Consider the following 17,545-nt stretch of genomic DNA (forward strand, 5'->3'; position numbering starts at 1 on the left):
AAAAGAAATCTTTGTCAAAATATTACCCAGAAACACTTTCTGGGGTGAAGGGCTGTTAAACAGTGGAAGTGTAATGGGGTCAGTCTACGCTTGTTATTAAAAAAAGGGACGGAAGGTGTAGCTAATACTATGGTAAACTTGAAGCATGACACTGCTTCCATTGAGAGATTAGATAGCCTATAATATGTGAATGTACTTAACCAATTGTGGGGTGGGACTGAGCTACCAGCCATCCCTGCAGTACACTCAGCCTGTTGTAAATCCACATACTAATTTACCCTTACGATAACTTGCTTGTGCTGCCCCGCCGTAAAAGACTTCATTTAGGGCAATCCCCATACAAATGTGATGCCTTTTCATTGTATTTAAGGCATAGATGATGATGATGATGAAGAAGAAGAGGAGGAGAAGGAGGATTATTATTTTTTACTACTATTACTACTTTATTGCTACTGTTAGCATTGCTGATAGCGTTTTATCAAATTAGAACTGGTGATTCCCATGTGTTAGGCACAGCACACACAAACTGTAAGAGGTGGCTCCTGCCACAAAGAGTTTTCTGGAGGGAAGGGTGAGTTTAGTTTGTAGTTATTGCCAAAAATAGTCTACAGGACAGCTAAAGCCCATGAACCCTATTTGCAAAGGTAAAGATAGTTTCTGCAGTTGGTCTAGTGATAGAATCTCTTTTTTTTTCCGAGTGTATCAGGCAGGAAATTGAATCATGGCTTCAGTTAAGATCGGAAGCAAAAACTTTTTGGAAAACGAGACAGATGATAGAGAATACATACCCCTCCCACTCCCAGCCCTAAAACTACAACTCTCCTTCCCCTGTCTCCCTAATGAAATCTATCAGTGAAGAAAGGCTGGTGAGGTGACAGGAGCACGCTCACCAGTTAGCTAGTCTGTTAGATACACACATTGTTCCTGTTTTCCAAGCTAAAGAGAAGAGAGCTAATGCCACACAGCATCTGAGGGAACAGCAGGGATTCACAAGTAGTGTCTCCTCAGCCACTGGTATTGATGTCCAGGCACTTGAAAGACTTGATGCACAATGGTCAGGAGGTGGCTCTCTGCTGATGAGAGAGGAAGGTGGGGAAGAGCATAACCCTACAAATCTTCACTTCAGTTTTGACCTGGTCAGTCACAACACGGGGACTTGCGGTGAAAGAGTATATCCTGTGATGGCGGAATAAGCATGGACAAAAAGTATATTTGAATCCTTGAAAAAGAGGAAAAAACTTTAATGGCTGGGAACTAGTCACAACAGCAGAGGCTGTAAAGGACGTTGCATCTGGTGTGTGGGGCTGGCGGGGGGCAGGACAGGACACCTCTCTCTTCTGGCCTGCTTACTGTTGACTAGCCGCTGATGCTTTGTCCCATGCGATGGCTTGTCCACATCCTTCCTGCCCAATTCCCCCCCTAGTCCTCCCTGCGTAGTGGGAACTCCTGGTTGTCTAACCAGCCTTATTAAAGGTCTGCAGCATAATTCAATGGAACAAAGAACAAGAAAACTAAATTCTTAGCTTTTGAAATGTAGCTCTTCCCATGGACTTGACACCCAAGGTTTTTTTCTACCATCTGAAATAATTGCAAGGACAAGATGTCATTGTTTTTCAGAGTCCTCATTTATGACGTTAATTAAGATCATGCAAAGAATTCATGACTTCAGCAAAGAAACAGGAGATAGAAGCCTCAGTCCCTTGTTCATAATTTCAGGTTTGGCAGTCCACAAAACTGTAACTATTCACATTAATGTCTGAGGCACCTTAATTTGTCCACCTCACTGAAACCAGTCTGAATGTTGTCTCCTGTTCTAGCTCAGCCATTATTCTTAGTTTACTGCAGACATAAAGTGTAGACAGCTGAGCTAGTCACTACAGGCTCTAAACAGTCAATGGAAAGAAACAGACACTTTTAGGGTGCAATTCATCTAATCTATTTTATATGTATGCTTTACAATGCGCTGATTTTATACTCTAAGCAACTGCATTTAGACACCTGAGAAAGATTTCAAAATGAGATGAGGAAAAAACACAGAAGAAATGAAACAGCAAGTGAATTTCTGTATAACCTCAAATGCAGAAGGCACACTGTCCTAGAAATAAAAATCTTTGAGTATATGCATATAATATTTCAGATTATGAAAAAAAAAAAAGAATGAAGGCCTCATAATGGTCTGCAGATTTCCACATCAAGTTACTCCCAACCTGGAAATACGGATATCCTGCGTAGCATTGTGCTGGAGTACTCAAGTTCGTTGTACCTGAATTTATCAGTGTATGCTAAAGCAAAAGCAGAGATGTATTTGCTTTTTCTATCTTATCCAACAGATTATATTCAATTTAAGACTGGCATTGAGTCCACTACTTAAATTTAGGTGTACAGGTCCTCCCTTTAAAGAGCTTCCAAGGACCTGTCTCTCTCCATTTACCGGGTAAGAACATGGCATGTACTTTAGAATGATGGACAGTGGGATTGAGTGCACTCTCAGCAAGTTTGCCGATGACACCAAGCTGAGTGGCACGGTCAACACACTGGAGAGAAGGGATGCCATCCAGAGGGACCTTGACAGGCTGGAGAGGTGGGCCCACGCAAACCTCATGAAGTTCAACAAGGCCAAGTGCAAGGTCTTGCACCTGGGTCAGGGCAATCAAGCACAAATACACGCTGGGCTGTGAATGGATGAAGAGCAGCCTTGAAAGGAAGGAGTTGGGGGTGTTGGTTGATGAGAAGCTCATCATGAGCTGGCAATGCATGCTTGCAGCCCAGCAGGCCAATTGTATCCTCGACTGCATCAGAAGTGTGACCAGCAGGTTGAGAGAGGTGATTCTGCCCCTCTACTCTGCTCTTGTGAGACCCCACCTGGAGTACTGTGTCCAGCTTTGGAGTCCTCAGAACAAGAAGGACATGGAGGAGCAGGTTGGAGCAGGTCCAGAGGAGGGCCACGAAGACGATCAGAGGGCTGGAGCACCTCTCCTATGAGGAAAGGCTGAGAAAGTTGGGGTTGTTCAGCCTGGAGAAGAGAAGGCTCTGGGGAGACCTTATAGCTGCCTTCCAGTATCTGAAGGAGGTCTACAAGAAAGCTGGAGAGGAACTTTTTACAAGGGCATGTAGTGATAGGACGAGGGGGAATGGCTTTAAACTGGAAGAGGGTAGATTTAGAATAGATATTAGGAAGAAATTTTTCATTATGAGGGTGGTGAGGCAGTGGAACAGGTTGCCCAGAGAAGTTGTTGAGGCCCCATCCCTGGAAGGGTTCAAGACCAAGTTGGATGGGGCTTTGAGCAACCTGGTCTTGTGGGAGGTATCCCTGCCCATGGCAGGGGGGCTGGAACTAGATGGTCTTTAAGGTCCCTCCCAACCTAAACCATTCTATGATTCTGTGATTCTAAGATGGCTTCACTGGGTGCATAAGTGTAAGTTAAAGCATTAATACAAACCAGACAGGACTTCCAGTCAGAGACATCTTATAGACATATTTTGAACATCAGTCATATGATGGGCGTGGGAAAGCACTGGCCCTTGGGGAAAGCACAGGTATCCTACTTCCCTGGGACACCCTGTCCCTATTCACATGTGGCCTCTCCCATATCCCATCAAGGCACGACCTATGAAAACCACTGCAGCCATCACACTTTTAGTCATTTACATTTTTGTATAAGCATGTTTCATACAGCATGTCCTAGAAGACAAGCCACACAAATATAATGCAAAGAGACAAGCAATCTGTTGGAGCAGTGCAGCTGTTTCGTGACAATGATCACTCAGGCTCTGTACAAAAGTAGTTCCACGGATCTCAAGAGGATATGTATAAAATGCTTAAGAGGAGGCACTTCCTCCACGTTTCCATGCCTCTCAGTCCCTTGCTCGACTTCATGAAGTCCATGACCTGCCTCAGTTAATTAACTTCCTGCATTCCCTGAGGAATGGCAGCTCTCAGGTCCAAGCAGCATAGGTATCTGCCTATATAGTAAACACTTCCCTCTTCCTGGGTACTATGCTTCTCCTCTTTTTATCTCGTATTTCCTTCCCCCCAACAATGATTCCTTCTCTTTCTTCTCTTTATCCCTTTTCTTCTACCTTCTGAGATCCCGCAGGGAGAGGAGAGACCGAGCACGAGATCTCTGCACTAATTCCAGCAGGGAACTAGGCAAAGAGAGAGAACAAGGTCTTAACAGGTCAGATGAGAGAGCTCAGAATGGGAAATAAGACATGGGGTAGCGCAGGGAGGGCAACAGGGAAAGAGAGTCTGGCAGGAAGAGAATAGAGACGAAAGGAAAGAGAACCAGGGAGAGAGATTTCGGAAAGAGACAAAGTGAGAGGAAAATTTACTGGAAATGGATCTGAAAGTACTGTGAAGGAAAGACAGAAAGGAAGTGTTAAATAAGGAAAAAAAAGTGACAGAACCTGAGAAAAATACATTAAGGAAGTTTCTGTGAGTGATGCATTTTGCCTGATAGGAAACATGGTCCCCCAAAGAACCGAGCAAAAGATGAGGAAAGGTTTGCTGGTCATTCAGGATAATTTTTCAGGGTGAGCGAATAGGGGAGGCATAGTTTTGTGGGGAGGAGTCTGGTGATTGGATGCTTTATGTGGAGTAGGAAAATACACTGACTGTATTTCATGTGTGTTTACAATCTTGCCGCTAGATTTTTGAATATTTTTACATACATTAATGTGTGTGATGTGGCTGTGGAATTCATGGTTTTATATTGACCAAAACATGTAAAAACAGCAATCCTGGTAGAAAAGCAGAGCAGAAAAAGCAGCCTTGTCGTGCTTGTCGTGTCTGTTGAGCACTCTGCAGAGGTGAAAGCAGAAGGTGGCAGAGCACTGGCAGCTTAATTGTAATTTGGCTAAGGCTTGTCTACATGTGGAAATTTTCAGTACTAGCTTTCCAGATGACAACTTCGGGCTTAATGTTTTGCACCGTGAGTAATTCAGTTTAGTCCATTTTGGAGGTGGAATAAAATAAATCACACAAAGGCAGCAGTAGCAGAGATTAATTCACTTAGAGAGTGAAGTGAGAGAGGTGCGTGAGTGAAAAACAACTGTTTTGCTTAAAAATCCACCCTCAAACTGATTTTATAATAGCTCCCCTGTGTAGGGAAGCCTTTCGTTCCCCTGCAGTGCTGGGAGCCCACATCAGGACTTAGGCACTACGCAAGCCATTGCTGTGGAGGCAGAGTTGCATAAAACTTCAAGCAAGCTGTGAGCCTTGCAAGGCGCTCCACTCATCTCCAATTTGAGGAAAATCTCACAGGGTTATTTCCTTCTTCATTTTTGTTTCAAATGCTTTAATCTGCCCCAGGATCCCCTGCCACTTGCATTTCACAGCATGCCAGGAGGAGGATCCCTGGGCTTTTCTCTTCCATTTTTTTTTTGTGCATCTCCCCACAGCCTCCTTTTGTTGGCTTGGCTGGAAGAAGGTCTGAGTGGGTGTAATAACGGATTTCTGCCCTAAATAATAAAGAGCAGAAGCCCTTACCTCTGGGCTGGAGTAATGCGAGGGCTTGCTGCCGTCACTCTCGCTGGAGCTGCTTTCACTCTCTGAGTCAGACTCTGAGCTGGTCTCGGATTCACTGGAGCTGCTGCTGCTCGACCCCTTGCTGGAGAGTCCCGAGGCTCGGGCGTTGGACGGTGGCACCACCAGGCTGCCAGCCCCACACACAGCCCACCGGGGAGGGGAGAGGGAAGAGAAGAAAACAAGAACATGAAAAAACCCGCATGTAAAAACCATGGCATTTTAGGGCGCGTACCTATCCGAATGCCTGTGAGCTTGTCTCTGCCGCTAATGAATGGTGAAGTGAGTTCATCATGACATTATTATAATGGGGGGGGGGGGGGGGAATATGGGGTCACCCTCATATCAATTTAAATCCATAGCCTTTGTCATCTCTTCATCATCTGAGGGAGGGTGAAATTTGCACTTCAGCTTGTCTCTTTTCTCATCCAACAGACATTTTAGGATATATTAAAAATATCAAACGTTAAAAACCAGTATAGAAAGCAGTGTTACACAGTCTAATGAACACTCTGCACAGAGGTGAGAGCAGGAGATGAAAAAGGTGAATGGTTAGGAAACAGAGTTGAACTCCACACAAAGTACCAGTCAGCTGTAAGTAGTAATAGCAATAGCAATAATAATAACAACAACAATAATACATCCTCACTGGATCTTCTGACCCCCATCTTTTGTTCTGCACCTACCCGTAAATGATGTGGTTACCCGTGTATACCATCTTGATATTGACAACTGCAAGATCTAAGACTCTGATCCTGCAAAAACTTGAAGAGCTCAGGCTTGTGTTTTTGCATGTCAGCAGTGCAGTGCTGTCAGCAGAGCTACTTGCCTTCTTAAAAGTTATGTTTGCATGCAAGTGTTTGCATTATCAGGCCTGACAGCAGAAGAAATGTATACTTTCCTGAAATAGTTGACCATGCATATTAAAAATATCACAGTCATAAAGACTTGAGTGTGAAATGTCCTATTAAGTCATCCAGCTTATTCCCCAGGCAATGGAAAATTGTTCCCTATAGCAGGGTGCATTTTCTAGTGAGTTGTCCAATTTGATTTTAAATGACTTGAATGCAGCTTTTACGTTTACCCCTGGGAAACTTCTCTGCAAACTAACCCAAATTCCACTGTCAGAAATTTCTCCCTACATTCAACCTGAAGTTGCCCTTTTTAAATTTATTGTTGTTACTTATTATTTCATCCTATTACTAATAGTTACTATGATAAATTATCCTCCTCCCTTTTTGCTTTCACGTATTTGAAGACTGTTTTCCTGCCCTACTTCAGTCATCTTTCAGACAAGGCCTTACACATTTACTTCTTCTGATCTTTCTTCATAAGTCATTATCTCCAGGGATATGGGATCATTTTTATGGCTCTTTTCTGAACTCATTCCAATTTGTCTATATCTCTCTGATAACAGGATGCCCAAAACAGAGCGCAGCATTATAGATGGGTTCTCACTAGAGCCCTACAATGAAGGGCTATTACCTTCCTGCTCCTTGATGCGTTGCTTCTGTAAACATATACCCGAGCTGTGATGGAATATATAGTCCATTAACACTCCTACAGCTCTTTCAACACTGCTTTCTCCAGAATTCTTCCACTGATAGCTACTTTTTAGATTATTTCCTTGCAGAGAGATTAGCTTGCTTTTTTTCTTCATACCAGATCTCATTTTCTTCTTTACCACACATGCTTCTAGCTCCTTTTGATTTATTTCTCTGCCCTCGGAGGTGTCTGCAGCAACTTCTAATTTAGTATTAAATGCAAACTTAATTAAATGGTTATTCACTTCCTTTTCCAGATCATTAATGAGACTGTTAAATAAACCCCACATGAAGCACACCAGTACCCTAATAACCGTCTCTTCCCAACTCCATTCACTGGTGTTTATCATTACCCATATTTATGCTCCATCAGTCCAGTATTGTGGCTAATGCAACGTGATCTTGGAGATGCATTTTGTGAGAAATAATGTCTAATAATTAATTACAGTTCTGCTATGTTGCACCTAATGAATTGTCTTTACCTGCTAATGGTGCCTTCCATTCGGGAAACTGGTACCTGACACCTGACACCAGCCACATATGACAGGCAATTTCTGGGGCTTTGAAAAGAGGCCAGGCCATCAGAGATGTGGTTTCAACTCCACGATTCCCCACGGCCACGTGCTTCCTGGCCCCATCCCTGCTTCCCCTAGCATATGCCAACCTTTTCCCACTGGACCATCTGTCTTGCACAAGCCAGTACTCCCACCACATCACCTTTACTTATAGCTACACCCCTTGCCTTTTGCTAGGAAGCGGCACAGCTGCCCATGGCTTTCATCGTGCCGCTGTTGGAGAGCTTTCTGCACCCTTCGATGCACAGCGGGGCCAGGCAGTGCAGAAAGCCTCACCTGTGATCTCACCTCACTAATTAAAGCAAGTAAAATAAACAGGAGAGGGAGGAGCTGAGAGCCGTTTACAGTTTTGACCCGTGTTTCCATCCTTGTAACCGTCAGGCGGTAGAGAGAGGCAGCAGTAAAAGCTCACGCTCCGGCAGGGCGGCTGGCCGCTACACGCATGTTCGCAGAAGTGCCTGCCACGTCTTGGGAGGCAAGAGGTCTGTCATCATGCATAGCTATTAAAGGTACCGACTACAGTGAGTGCCTTCAAAAACTCGCCCTTTGCTATTTTTGCTGTTATTCATGATGTTTCTTTGTCTAGCCAGGTAGGTGTAGTAAATACAAGATTTTCAGGCAGCCATTTGTATAACAGCATTAAGGCACTGAGGTGCCTGAAAGAGAAACAGCTTATAAGCTTGTAAGAATTTTCCTTCGTGGAGAAGGAAAATTGATGTTTTGTGCACCGCTTTGGGACAATGCAGTTTTCCACTTGTTGCCCAGCAAACTCTAGATATAAGTTGCTCACTTATATTAACAGGTTACAGTCAATCCCTTGCTAATAAAATAGTGAGAGCTATACAAAGGCCATTTTGAGTAGGTTTTCTGGGTTTGATTTTTTTTCTTCTTCTTTTTTTTTTTTTTTTCTTAAGGGAATATGAAAAGGTAACTGCCTTTTCTGACAGTGTAGCTTAGGGAATGCTTTTGACAGTGTCCGACTCTGATGGATTTCCAATCCTCTCCAAAACAGCATTGTGACTGTTGCCTGAAAAGTTCTTCAACATCACAAAACATCTGCACATTTATGTCCTGCCCCTAGTGACTGTGGTTTTAATTTTTAAACCATCATTTTTGTTTGGCATTGACTGAAGTATTCAGAATTGCTATATAGGGGATGAGGGAGAAAAAAACCCCACGGTAATATTTCTTTCCTGTTGTGACAGGAAATGTTTTTCTAGGCTGCTGAATAGGAATTGTTACTACAGCCATAGATATAAAATATAACTGTTGGACTCTTCACAAACATCTGGAAATCTAAGTTTGCTGCTCTAATGGTAGCCAATATACTACAAAAATTTAACATTACAATATTTTCCCATTTTTGCTGATACTGTTGAAGTCTCCTGTCCCCCTTCTACCTTTTCCATTTTTAAATATAGCATATTCGTATAAGGATCCTCATTATATTATAGTGACCAGGGTGAAAACAGTTACGTGTTTCTTCATGCATTCTTATTAAAAAACGACCATTATTTTAAATTGGTGACTTCCATTTTGGACTGTTCTTTCTAAAGTATGTAAGCAAGCTCATGCAGTCAAAATAAACGACCGATTTACATTTTAATGACTGTGACACATAACATTCATGCATATTTTGCTAGTGGCTTATGCCCCAGAATTAATGACTACATCATAGATATGATATTTTTATTTTAAGCAATTAAACAACAATTTGGGTAAGAACCACTTTTCTTTAAAGCTGTTGTGGTTTAACCCCAGCTGGCAGTGAGGACCATGCAGCCACTTGCACAGTTTTCCCTCTTCCCCTGAGAAGGGCAGGGAGAAGAGGGGAAAAGGAAGGGAAAGGGAAAGGAAAAAACTTTGGGGTTGAAGTAAAGACAGTTTAATAGAACAAGAACAGAAGAGGAAAATAACAGTAACAATAATAATGACACAAGTTGCTCTCACCACCCATTGAATTGGTGCCTTCCCAAGCAGTGATGGCAGATTCCGCCCCCCCGTCCCCCCGTCCACCCCAGGCCAACCCCCATTTTTATAGTGAGCATGATGTCTATGGTACGGAATATTCCATTGGCTGTTCCATTGTTCTGTCTATGCTTCTTCTCAGCTTCTAAGGGAAGCTGAAAAGAGTCATTGAAAAGTATGAACATCACCAATAATATGCATTATTGACAGTCCTTTCACAGCAATCACTGGAAAGAAAATTAACTCTTTCCCAGCTGAAACCAGGACAAAAGCCCTTGATCAGAACATGCAGGAGAGAGAGCAAATACCTTGTAAAATTTCCAGAAGTTCAGCAATAAGATCACTTAATAACCAACAGACCATCTGAACTTTCTGATCAGATGTCTCCCATCATCCTGGCTACGTGGGACTTGGGCACCTAAACACCATGCAAGTCTCCAACAACCTATTTTCCAGCACTACCTAGTGAACAAGTCACCCTCCTCTGAAAAACTGCTAGATACCTTGTAGCCTCAATTTTTCTCAGATGTGCAGGTTTAGAGACACAGTGATTTGGGGAGATTAATAGTTCTTCCCTGCTCAAATTAATTTGTGATCCAAGTTGAGAGGTAGTCACATCAATCCCTGGAGGAGCCTGAGGGGTCAGTTATGGTGGGACCAATTATTAGCTTTATCCGACTGCATGGCCACGGCCAGCCTTTAAGCAGCACCGAGGTGGTTTAAATACTTGTGGCGGAAGGTGCAGGCATTTGCTCTTCAGTCAGTGGAGAGAGATTCCCAAATCAGATTGCCTCAGTGGCCCTCAGGAGACCTTTTGAGGTTAATCATGCCGGATCTGAGTCCTATCTGCTGCTTACAGCTGCGCTACTGTCCATGATAATAAATCATGGCGTTCAGCATTGGCCACAAGAAGTCAAGAAGTTCCCAGGCAGCTAAGCATATGCTGCGTTGCAGGAATTCAGTCTCAATGTTTCAAAGGCAGACAGCATGGATGTCTGATCAAGGTACAAGTGAAACAGATGCAGTTCTTTACCAAACTGCAAGTATTTGGTAACAATATTAGAAGGATTCAAAAGAGAAAAATCCCTCCTGTGGTGAAAAATTTGTGATCCCAGTTCTTCCCTGCGTTACAGTTTGAAGGCACTTTATTCCTACTTTACGCAGGTATGAATAATTATCAAGAATGCAAGGCAAGGGAGAATTGGGCCTTGAAGAAAAGACTATGCAAATGCTCATGCTTCCAATTTTGGAGTACAGTCGGCATATGCAATTTCACTTTTTAAGAATTGTACCCAGAGCCTTCTTATCAAAAAGTTCAGTAACACTATCAGACACTATCTGCTGTATTTGTTTCTGTGTCTGGAGATGAGACAATACTTAACCACTGTCATCTGCATAGATGTGATCATCTAAACTACTTTTCTTCTAAATCTCACCCTACGGTATCACGCTCCAAGCACTGTGCAACCATAAGTGGCCCAGACTCTCCATAGGAAAGAGGAACTAGTGTGAAGAGCTGACTTGAATAAACAGACAACACTGTTAGGCATCACTTTGTCAATATCGAGAGGTAAACAAGGAAGAAAGTGATCTGAATTTGTTGATGTCACAGGCATTGGAGAAAATCCGAAGAAAGACTGTATGAATGCTTGCAGTACTTGAAATACCCAGAAAATCTATCACTGTCTGGAAGATCAAGGCCAATGGTGGGAAAACAGTACTCTGAAACAGACACCCATCCCTTGGCTGGTATAAACTGTCATAGCTCCATTGACTTCAATTAGGCTACACTGATTTAAATCAAACAGTAAATCTGACCAAGACTCTGAAATGATATTTCAACCTCAGTGATGAAAACATATTCCACGGTTTAAAGGAGCCCTGTTGGCAGAGTCCCTATTTTTATTCTAGATTAAAGTATATGAAACACCACTTCCTTCTTCTCTTGAAGCCAACTGAAATCCCAGCAAAGGTCTTTTACGGAAAACTCTTTATCCCTTTGTTGCAAGCAGCAAATTCCACATGGTGCTTCCTCAAAGCACAAACTGAGAACATTGTGCCAAGATCTGTATAATTATCTCTGCTGCCTGGCACTGAAGATATTGCACGTCTCCCATGCGCACAGTAGGGAATTCCTGTGTCGATAATTGTGAATGAATCACAGAGGCAACAGAAATGCCCGCTTCTTGCTGATGCCCCTGTGTATTTTTCAAATTTTGTTTCAGCAAAGACATCTGAAGCATGCTTATCACCGAGGTCTATCCTGGACTTGCAGATCAGGCCATCCCAATGTTGTAACAGAACATACGGGGATATTTTCTGAGGCAACTGTAGAACGCCAAGAAATAGCACCATAAGGATAGCCTACAGAATGAATGTGGACGTCATCCATTCGTTTCAGGCCAAAATCATGCTGAGAAAAGGGAGATGATAACATAAATGCTAGAATATGCACCCGCTTGAGGACAGCCAGGTACCCTCCTGGTTTAAAATACGAAGGCTGGTTCTGTATTTAACATACAGACGTTGAGTATAAGGAGCCTCTGCTCTAGTTTTAGCTCTGCCGTGTCAAGTCTGAATGACTAAATCAGCCAACCCTTCCAGGGCTCTGGTCACCATCCCCATCATACACAGGGATGACCGAACTTGCCTACCTTCAGTTTGTTAGAAGACGTCCTTCATTATTCTTTAAAAAGCACTTGGATATCCTTGTCCTGAACACAGTACAGAAGTGACACAAATTTATGTTTTTGTACCTTTGCTAACTGAGAGCATGAAACCAATTAACTGTCTGAGTTCTTTACAGTTACTGATTGTCAAAACCTATTGTTCACTAACAAAAAAAGCAGCTAGCCCTGCCGTGGTTTGCTGTTCGGGCCTGAACACACAAAAAAAATGAGGCTGGGCACTTCCCTTTCTCCAGGTAAACGATTTCCCAGGAGTCTGTTAATATCTTTAGGAAACAGAGAAATGTTTTCATACCTCATTCCTATAATGGATGAGGTATGAAATAGGAGTCATGATGAGTGAGAGTCCTGGAGGTTGTTCGGCTTGTCACAATATATAATGCTTCTGTGAAGGCACTGCATTACCTTAGCCGCACCACCTTTGCACAGCACAACTAATAAAGCACAGCTGCCAAGAACAGAGTTCATAGGCTCCACCTATATTTTAAGACTGTCCTTGGGAGTTGCTTAAATAGTTTGTGCTGACAAGACTACAAGTATCATCCGATAATGCAAACCTAAGGTAAATCAGGTCTCTTCAGAGAGTCAGGTGTGCCCTGTACGATTGCAGCTTAATTGCCAGAATGGTCACCAGGGAAAAAAAAAAAAAAAAATTGTTAGAAAAGGCTGTTTAGAAAACCAAGCCATGAATCTCATGCACACACACATACAAAAAACCCTCTGAAAATTCAGTCTGGCAAGGGGGGCTATCTACTGAAGGCTTGGTTGGTACTGGAAGCAGCAGAATGACAGTTCCCACCTTGAAGGAATATGGTAGGAAAGAGAAAACCACTGAAAAAAAAACTTTGGCTAAAAAGCCCCTCCTAAAATAAAATGCTAAATAACAATTAATAGCGACATCTCTGTATAAATAGCTCTATCAGGAGGAGCGTGGACGGGGTATCTGAGATGAAAGGGTCCAATAGACCTGGAGCAGCATTAGCGTGGGGTGAAGTGATTAGTCAGCAGGCTGACAGCTGCGCTAGGAGCCTGGTGCCAGATTCCAGTGTATGCTTTCCACTGCTGCCAAGTGTTTGCTTGTCGCTCCAGATAAATGGAGCATCAGCAGTGTTTTATTTGACCTGCTCACAAGAATAATAAAGCAACTTTGACTTCCTCGGTATGTTTGTCGTTGACCTTGCATCAGCTGAATATGAGCAGAGAGATTCCCTGGTCAAGGAAAGTTAACTCTTTAGTAAAAGAGGAGTGATAGAGTCTTGGTAGTATAATTAGTCTCTTAACGACTCAAAGTATGGTGACTTAAAAAGAAGAAGTGTCAGGCACAGCCTATACTGCCCTTGGAATATGCCCTTGGACCAATGGCCTGGAGAATGATGAACAGCTTTGTGAATAGTCTGTGAACAGCCACCCTCCTGCCTCCAGTGTGAAATCAGGAAAACATTTCTACAGAGAATTTTTGGTGGAGTGGGGGGGCAGGAGTAAATTGTAAGTGGACAAAGTTGGAGAGAAGATTTTGATTTTACCCTGAGACCAAGGGCAATGGCTTTTGTGTGTTTTCCTTCATACATACCCCAGGAGTTTTATTTTTCTCCCTTTCCTTCATCAATTTGGTTGTGTTAGGAACTTTCTATTTGAGATGCTCTCTGTTGTCTGGTCGAGGCCAGCTTCTGCTGCTGGGTGGAAATCAGACACAGTGTCTTTGAATTACACATCTGAAAGGGAACGTAGAACGTATGCTTTTTTTGACCTTTAATGCCTTTGATGTGTGAGGGTTCTCCTTCATGGTGGCTAAGGTGCTACAGAGTAACAGCCATACTCCAGGAGCAGCATTACTCAAAGGACTCTCTTGGGACATATACCCTTTCCTCTTCTCCTCAAGGAATCTAACCTTCACATCAGATCTTTTTTTTTTTTTTTCCTTTTTCTCATTCCAAAAGGCCCAGGGAACCAGGAAAGGAGTAAGAAACCTAGACAGACTTTGCAAGACGGAAAAAGGACTCCTTTGAGCACTTGTAGATATATGGTACAAGTGGCTGAGACTGTGGTCAGACATATTTTTTCCATATCCAATAATACTGAAGCTCTGGCTGTCTTCTGGCACTCATTGTTTCCTTGTAATAACTGTGCTCTTCTGGACACTGCTACTTTCCAGTCTTTCATCTTTTCCACCTGTCTCTCATCCCCTCCTCACTTTGAAGAAGTTCCTTTCCTGGCAGCATCAGGAGGTGCTGCATTCAATTGGCAGTGGTCTCCAGAGAGCATGAGTTCATTTGCCCAGGGGATATAAGAAGAAGGTAAATATCACTAGAGATGAGCTCTGTTCCACTTCCCATGATGTGAGTAAAAAACATGCCTGCGTTTCATTGGTTTGCATGACAAGCCAGAAATGGATTAGAAGCTCAGGGCTCAGCTGTCAGAAGGCCTCATTAGAGTGGGCTAATGGGAAAGTAAAGACGTCATAAGGCTCCGCACAAGTTCTTTTGGCCACAGGGAAGTGCTTGAGATGCCATCTGAAGAATGACTTCTGGACCAACGGCCCTACGAGAGAGAGGGAGAACTCCATAGGGGCCCCTTTGTCACAAAATCTTAATGTCACATATGACAGTAGGAGGGGAGATCCTTGTGCTTCAGCAAAATAAGAAATCAGGAAGTTACACCTGAAGTCAACGAAAATAGGAAGAAAGGCTCGAATTTGATAAAGGGTGAATGGAAATGTGAAGTGTAAAGAGTGACAAGGACTAAGGACTATTTATAAGTCCACTTGCAGGAGGACACCTGAAGACTTTAACCAAGCCAATTTTCTGACTTTGTGAACAAATAAGTCATGTGACTCATACAGTCAAGACTTCAACTATTGTGCAGGGCTTAAAAAAATTACTAACAAAGAATGTAGCTGAGTTAAATCGAGGTGGAATTGGAACCTCTTGGTCAGATCTTGATACAGCTGGACAGTGAGGTAGACGATAGTGGGTGTGTAGGCATACAGTTTTTCTGCCATTAACTTATGAGGGACTTAACTACCATCTAACTTCAGCACTCAAAAATGCCTTCTGGAGATTGCTACCTCTTTTAATTGACTAGAGGGAGTCTAGGATCCTAACCGTCATTTAAACAGTATGCCTGGCATGCCCAACACCATGCCCATTGTGATCTGGACGGGAAGCAAGGGGGATTTAGTTCAGACTCTTCTTCACAGTGTCCCTTTCAGGGTTCAGGTATCTCTCTCTCCACTTGTCCTAAAGATCGGGAGTGGTATGCAATATGAAGACCTATATCCACTCTCAACTTAGTACTCCGCTGTTTCATTAGAGCACTATTAAAAGCTGATCCCCTGTCGGATTCAACGATATCAGTACTAACCATCTCAGGAACAGACCCTTGATTAACAGTTTGAAGGTGATTCCAGTGGCTTGGTCTTTGGTGAGCTAGGCTTCAACCCACTGGGAGAGGTGTTGCAAAGATAAAGGTAATAAAGCACCAGAACAGATCATCAGTGAAGATGTGGAACAGCAGTCAGAGTAGTTTCAGAAACTAGGTTAGGCAAAGACCTGTCTGAAAAGGCTTAGGCAGGATTGGTCTTGTCTAGGTTTAAGAAAAAGGATTAGATGGGCTTGGATTTCTGTGGGTAAATGTAAAGATGAGGTTGCTAAGAAGCACACGCTTTGTGCTTACAGGTCAAATGACAAACATCAGAAAAGGGTGCCAAGTACATAGGTATCAGAATAGTCATAGCAAGGAGCAATGCAAAACGTTCTGTGGAAAACGTAGAGTGGCATTAATCCACCATCTTCAAAATGTCTCATCAGGAGAATTTGATACCAGTTCCCTGGAAATTAACCTGGGTGTTGCTTTTCTTGTCTCATCTATTTCCTAAAGCACGAAGTATAGCTGTATTTCTATCCAAGAAAACAGCAATTTTTGCTTCTGAGCGACAGCTTCATCAAGCTGCAGAAGACAACCACCACAGTGCAGACCAGGAAAATCTTCATCTGCATTGGTCTGCCATCACCTTATTCCAGAGTTACTGTTAACATAACACATGTTGTGGCTGGCCATCTAAACGCACAGCCTTTTATAATTTTCAGACCCAGTTGTACCTCGCTTCAGCACGGCAGTATTTTGCCTCAGTCAGCAGGGGCCTGGGTATGGTTCTGCCTTCCAAGACCTCTCGCTAAGCTCTGAGAGTCCAAATACAGATGAACTTGTGCAGATAAAATTACTAACTACCGTAATGGCTGTCCAAATGGGTGCAATAAATTTCAGCGTGAGACAAACTCTCTCAGGTTTTACTGACTCTTAATGTTGCTGCTGCCAGCTTTAGTGTTACTCTTTGACTCGAGCCATATTCTGTTGTCTCCCAAAGGTCTTTTCGGCCCGTCAGCTCTAATCAATATGCTGCCTTGAGAAGGAGCTTGCTTTAAGTAGGTTTGCTCACCATAAAGAACCATATAAAGAAAATTTGACTTCTACTCCTTGTCAGCATATATCACTCCCTATGCAGAGCAGCATTTAGATGGTCTGTTAGTGGAATCCAAGTGCTCTCTTTTATATGTTTCAAGAAATGACAAATGCCTGGAAAAAATGCATAGTTGTTCTACAGAAGACATTAGGCAGACTCAGGAATGGCAAGCAGAACAGCTAATAAAGCCCAGAATTATAGCAGAGAGGATGTTAAAAGCTAATTAGTTTGAGATTATTTGAAGACTTGTAAAAGGTTCTTCTGTTCTCCTTTCTGATGTAAGTACAGCCTGTTTGCCAGCAACATGCAAAACTATTTTAATATGTTTTTAGAAAGAGTTGCCCAGGGTTTGCTGTTTACCTATTATTGCCATACTAGCTCAAAATAAAGGATGCTTAAAACCAGTTTTCAGCTGTTGAATATTTGCCTGTGGTGAAGCCATAGGTTTTCAGGGGTCTGAGCCACTGGGAAAAAATACTTCTCCATTCTGACCAGGCTCAGGTTCTCGATCCCTTATTCTCAATAGCATCACACTTTACAGCTTGAAATGGAGTACCCAGAAGTCCTGAAGAGCAGGGATGGTCTGTCTAGTGAGGATATCAGGATGTGACCCACTGTAACCCAGCAACACAGGGTGCAGACACTGGATGAACGATTTTAAAATAGAAAGCAGCCCCTACTAGTAACCTCTGCTGTGTTTTCCTCAGGTATAATGCGGCCTGTGAAAAACAATAAGTATGATAAGCACAAATATATAAATCTATGTTAAGAAAGATTTATATAAATTG

At 42.8% G+C, this 17,545-nt stretch overlaps 1 protein-coding gene across 1 annotated transcript in view; it reads right to left on the reverse strand.

Moving 5' to 3' along the window:
* Window positions 1–17,545, reverse strand: part of AFF3 (ALF transcription elongation factor 3) — a gene marked incomplete at both ends in the record, with an annotated part of 333,261 nt that overhangs the window by 41,686 nt on the left and 274,030 nt on the right. The window contains one exon of the mRNA XM_082488937.1: window positions 5,489–5,654. Coding sequence (XP_082345063.1) covers window positions 5,489–5,654 — 166 coding nt within the window. The remainder of the gene's footprint in view (window positions 1–5,488; window positions 5,655–17,545) is intronic.

This window comes from Vanellus vanellus, assembly GCF_965231255.1.
Source record: "Vanellus vanellus genome assembly, chromosome: 1".
Lineage (NCBI taxonomy): Eukaryota > Metazoa > Chordata > Aves > Charadriiformes > Charadriidae > Vanellus > Vanellus vanellus.